General features: G+C 48.0%; 1 protein-coding gene across 1 annotated transcript; it reads right to left on the bottom strand.

Moving 5' to 3' along the window:
- Positions 1 to 4,071: 4,071 nt before the first annotated feature.
- Positions 4,072 to 4,693, bottom strand: LOC119921605 (olfactory receptor 14A2-like). The gene is made up of 2 exons (XM_038741719.1): positions 4,235 to 4,693; positions 4,072 to 4,131 (listed from the first exon to the last, which is right to left on the bottom strand). The coding sequence occupies exons 1-2, from the start codon at positions 4,691 to 4,693 to the stop codon at positions 4,072 to 4,074; spliced, it is 519 nt and encodes a 172-aa protein (XP_038597647.1).
- Between the last annotated feature and the right edge of the window lie 250 nt (positions 4,694 to 4,943).

Raw genomic sequence — 4,943 nt, 5'->3', positions numbered from 1 at the left:
TTAATGACAAGATTACTGCTCTCACCTCTACACTCTCTACTCAACTCAACTCGCTCACTCCCCTTTTCCTTCACCGCTCTCGTACCACTAACCCACAAACTTAGTTAACTGCCACTGTCCGCCTCCTTCGCTCTTATGGTTGAGCTGCTGAACGCTGATGGCGAAAGTCTAAACACCAAGACAACCTTGTTCACTTCAGGTTTATCCTTTCCTGCCTCAACTCTGCCCTATCCTCTGCCAGGCAAAACTATTTCTCCTCCCTTATTGACACCCATGCCCATCACCCCCTGCAGCTCTTCCGTACATTTAACTCCCTTCTCAGGCCCCCTGTTCCTCCCTCTCCTCTATCCCTCAACTCCAACGATCTGGCCTCCTATTACATTAGTAAAATTAACTCCATCAGATATGAGATCCCCAAGGTCACTCCTCCCCCTTCTCCAGCCCCTCCCCTCTCTCAACCCTCTCTGCTACTCTCCCATCCTTCCCAGCAGTATCTTCAGATGAGATCTCCTCCCACCTCTCAAGTGCTACTGTATCCACCTGTGTTTCAGACCCCATTTCCTCTCATCTTATGAAATCTCTCGTCCCTTCACTCCTCCCCTCCTTAACTTCCATCTTCAAACGCTCATTCTCCACTGGTTCCTTCCCCTCTGCCTTCAAACATGCCCACGTTTCCCCTATCCCAATAAACCCTCTCTTGATCCCACCTCCCCTTCCACGTATCGCCTACCTCCCTCCTACCGTTTTTTTTTTACAAACTCCTAGAACGAGTCGTCTAAACCCGCTGCCTCAAATTCCTCAACGCGAACTCTCTCCTTGACCTCTTCCAATCTGGCTTCCGTCCCATACACTCCACCGAAACAGCCCTCTCAAAGGTCACCTGACCTCTTCCTTGTCAAATCCAACGACTCTTACACTATCCCAATCCTCCTCGACCTCTCAGCTGCCTTTGACAATGTGGACCACCCCCTTCTCCTCAACACGCTATCCAACCTTGGCTTCACAGACTCCGTCTCCTCCTGGCTCTCCCATTTTCTCTTCGGCCGTTCATTCTCAGTCTTTTTTGCTGGCTCCTCCTCCCGCTCCCATCGCCTTACTGTACGGGTTCCTCAAGGGTCAGTTCTTCGTCCCCTTCTGTTCTCTATCTACACTCACTCCCTTGGTGAAAAACTCATTCGATCCCACGGCTTCAACTATCATATCTACGCTGATGACACCCAAATCTACATCTCTACCCCTGCTCTCTCTCCCTCCCTTCAGGCTCGTGTCTCCTCCTGTCTTCAGGACATCTTCTGGATGTCTGCCTGCCATCTAAAACTCAATATGTCCAAGACTGAACTCCTTATCTTCCCTACCAAACCCTGCCTTTTCCCTGACTTTCCTGTCACTGTAGACGGCACTACCATCCTTCCCGTATCACAAGCCCTCAACCTTGGTGTCATCCCTGACTCCGCTCTCTCGTTCATCCCTCATATCAATCCATATCCAATCCGTCACCAAAATCTGACGGTCTCACCTCTGCAACATCGCCAATAGCCTCCCTTTCCTATACATCCAAACCGCTACCTTGCTGGTTCAATCTTTCATTTTATCCCGACTGGATTACTGTATCAGCCTCCTCTCTGATCTCCCATCCTCCTGTCTCTCTCCACTTAAGTCTATACTTCACGCTGCTGCCCGGATCATCTTTGTGCAGAAACGCTCTGGGCATGTTACTCGCCTTCTCAAAAATCTCCAGTGGCTGCCTGTTAATTTACGCATCCAGCAAAAACTCCTCACTCTCTGCTTCAAGGCCCTCCTACCTCACCTCCCTTCTCTCCTTCTACATCCCAGCCCGCACACTCCACTCCTCTGCCGCTAACCTTCTCACCGTACCTCGTTCTCACCTGTCCTGCCGTTTACCCCCGGCCCATGTCCTCCCTCTGGCCTGGAATGCCCTCCCTCCACACATCCGCCAAGCTAGCTCTCTTCCTCCCTTCAAAGCCCTATTGAGAGCTCACCTCCTCCAAGAGGTCTTCCCAGACTGAGCCCCTTTTTTCCTCTCCTCCTCTCCATCCCCTCCCTCCCTCCCTACCTTCCGCTCCCCACAGGACCTGCACGTATGTTCGTACAGATTTATTACTCTATTTTACTTGTACATATTTCCTATTGTATTTATTTTGTTAGTGATGTGCAGTTAGCTTTAATTCTATGTATTTTGATGACTTGACACCTGTCCACATTTTTTTTTGTCTGTCTCGCCCTTCTAGACTATGAACTCGTTCTTGGGTAGGGACCGTCTCTATATGTCACCAACCTGTACTACCCAAGCGCTTAGTACAATGCTCTGCAGACAGTAAGCGCTCAATAAATATGACCGATTGAAAGAATGAATGAACAGTGCTTGACACATAGTAATCGCTTAACATATGCAATTATTATTATTGTTATTATTATTATCAGTTTGCGGGGGCTGAGGGTTTCTGAGAACGGGGTGCAGGGAAGGAGTCACTGATACTGGGTGGAGATCACATTTCCTCCTTCAGCCTTCCAGTCCAGCAGAGCACAACTTTCACCATTTTCAAAGCCTTTCCGTCTTCCCACCACTTCCAGATGCCTCGCACGATTCATTTTTCTTTTCCCTAAGTCATCTTCTCCCATCTACCAATGAGCATCTTAGACCACTTCTCCATTTTTTCATTCACACCCACCATTACAGTTTTGTACATAGTGGCTTTTACAAAATCTACTTTGGAAACATATAGTCATGTATTTACCATTCTTTCCATTCTCTTCTTCATCCTCTCATTAATTAATTCAGTGTCTATCTCCCCTGTTAGATTTTAAGCTCTTGGCAAGCAAGGATGTTGCTTAATTTATTTTGATCTCGCTGAAATGTTCACTACAGTACTTAGCACACAAGATGCATTTAACAAATATCGTTGCTGGATGGATAGATGGATAGAAGCGTGGATGGATAGATGGACAGATAGATGAATGGACGGATGAGTGGATTGTCTACTGTGTGACCTTAGGTAAGGCACTTCACTTCTCTGAGCTTCAGGTATCTCATCTGTAAAATCGGCATTGAGAGTGTCAGCACCATGTGGGATAGGGAATGTGTAAAACCTGATTAGCCCTTATCCACCCCAGTACACAGTTCAATGCCTGGCACATAGTAAGCGCTTAAAAAAATCCAACTATTATGAAAATTATGGATGGGTGGATGGGTGGATGGATGGAAAGATTGGTAAAAAGACTGACAGTTGGACGGATGGATGGTCGGACGGATGGATTGATGGATGAACGAATGGATTCGAGGCAAGGATTTGATCAGTCAAATTCATTCATTCATTCAATCGTATTTATTGATCGCTTACTGTGTCCAGAATGCTGTACTAAGCGCTTGGAAAGTACAATTCAGCAACAAATACGGACAGCCCCTTACCACAATGGGCTTACAGTCTAGAAGGGGAAGATAGGCATCGAAACAAGTAAACTGGCTGTCAAATCTGGGGACAGTTTCCATGATTGCTTCCTTTCTCCCTTGTCACCCTCCGATTTCCGGATTTTCATAGCCATTAAGAGTGATCTTAAAATTCACAGAATTACTGTTATTATCAGTTGTAGTATCAACATTATCATTATTGAATTTATTAAGAATTTATTGGCAAAAGACTGCCAGGTCCTGGATTAGAACCTAACAGAACGATACGTTTTCTGACGCACAGGGACTCGAATTGTAAGAGATAGAGAGCACATATTTAATTACGATTTTACAGAGAGACTCAAAGAGGTTACATGGCTGGATCAAGGTCATACAGCAGGCCGGTGGCAGAACGTGCAGACCTTTCAAATCTCATGACTCACTGTCACAGACTCATTCCACTAAGCCACGATGCCGCCCAAACAATCGCTTGTCAGACATTTATTCCTTCATTCAGTCATATTCATTGAGTGTTTACGGTGTGCAGAGCAGTGTACTAAGCGCTTGGAAAGTACCATTCAGAATAAAGTGACACAATCCCTGCCCACACTGCACTTACACTCATACATGGCATATCAGCTTCTATCCCAGATATTGACAAATCCTCAGGCGCTGGACATTCTCTTTGGATAGCTCTTTATATAGATACCCCCACGGTCAGAAACCTGTTGAGGAATGGAATAGTCAACAACAGGAAACAGATATTTTGTGCCTTAGAGGAGGGAGGAGGAAACTCCCCTTTAGGATTCTGCCCAGGGCAGCCTTCACGTCCCGGTTCATCAGGCTGTATATGAGGGGGTTTAGGGTGGGGGGCACCACGGTGTAGAGCACAGACACTAGCAGGTCCAGAACTGAGGAGGAGTCGGACACGGGCTTGAGGTAGGAGATGAAGGCCGTAGAGAGGAAGATGGTGACGACACCGAGGTGGGGCAAGCAAGTAGAGAAAGCTTTGGCCCGACCCTCAGCGGCTGGCATCCTCAGCACGGCCCGGAAGATGCACACATAGGAGATGACGATCAAGACAAAGCAGACAACACCTAAAGCTACCCCACCAGTGATGCTCACATTGATGGCGACGTGGTCCTCTGAGCAGGAGATCTTCAGCAGGGAGGGGACGTCACAGAAGAATTGCTCGACGATATTGGACCCACAGAAACTCAGGGAGAAAGTCGAAGCTGTATACAATACCCCAAACAGGGCCCCTCTGAACCAGGAGGAGACCGCCATCTTTCCACAGGCCGTGTTGGTCATGATGAGCTCGTAGTGCAGGGGGCGGCAGATGGCAGCGTAGCGGTCGTAGGACATCGCCGTGAGGACAACCAGCTGTGAAGTGACCAAAACGACCACCAGGAAGACCTGGGCGGCAGAACCCAGGAGGGAGATGGATCTACGATCCGTCAGGGAGATGGCGACAGACTTTGGGAGAGTGACAGAGATGAGGCAGAGGTCGAGGACGGACAGGTGCCTGAGGAAGACC

This window comes from Tachyglossus aculeatus, assembly GCF_015852505.1.
Source record: "Tachyglossus aculeatus isolate mTacAcu1 chromosome 12 unlocalized genomic scaffold, mTacAcu1.pri SUPER_6_unloc_3, whole genome shotgun sequence".
Lineage (NCBI taxonomy): Eukaryota > Metazoa > Chordata > Mammalia > Monotremata > Tachyglossidae > Tachyglossus > Tachyglossus aculeatus.
Note: the sequence above shows the minus strand (reverse complement) of the source record. Positions and strands in the feature narration are given on the sequence as shown.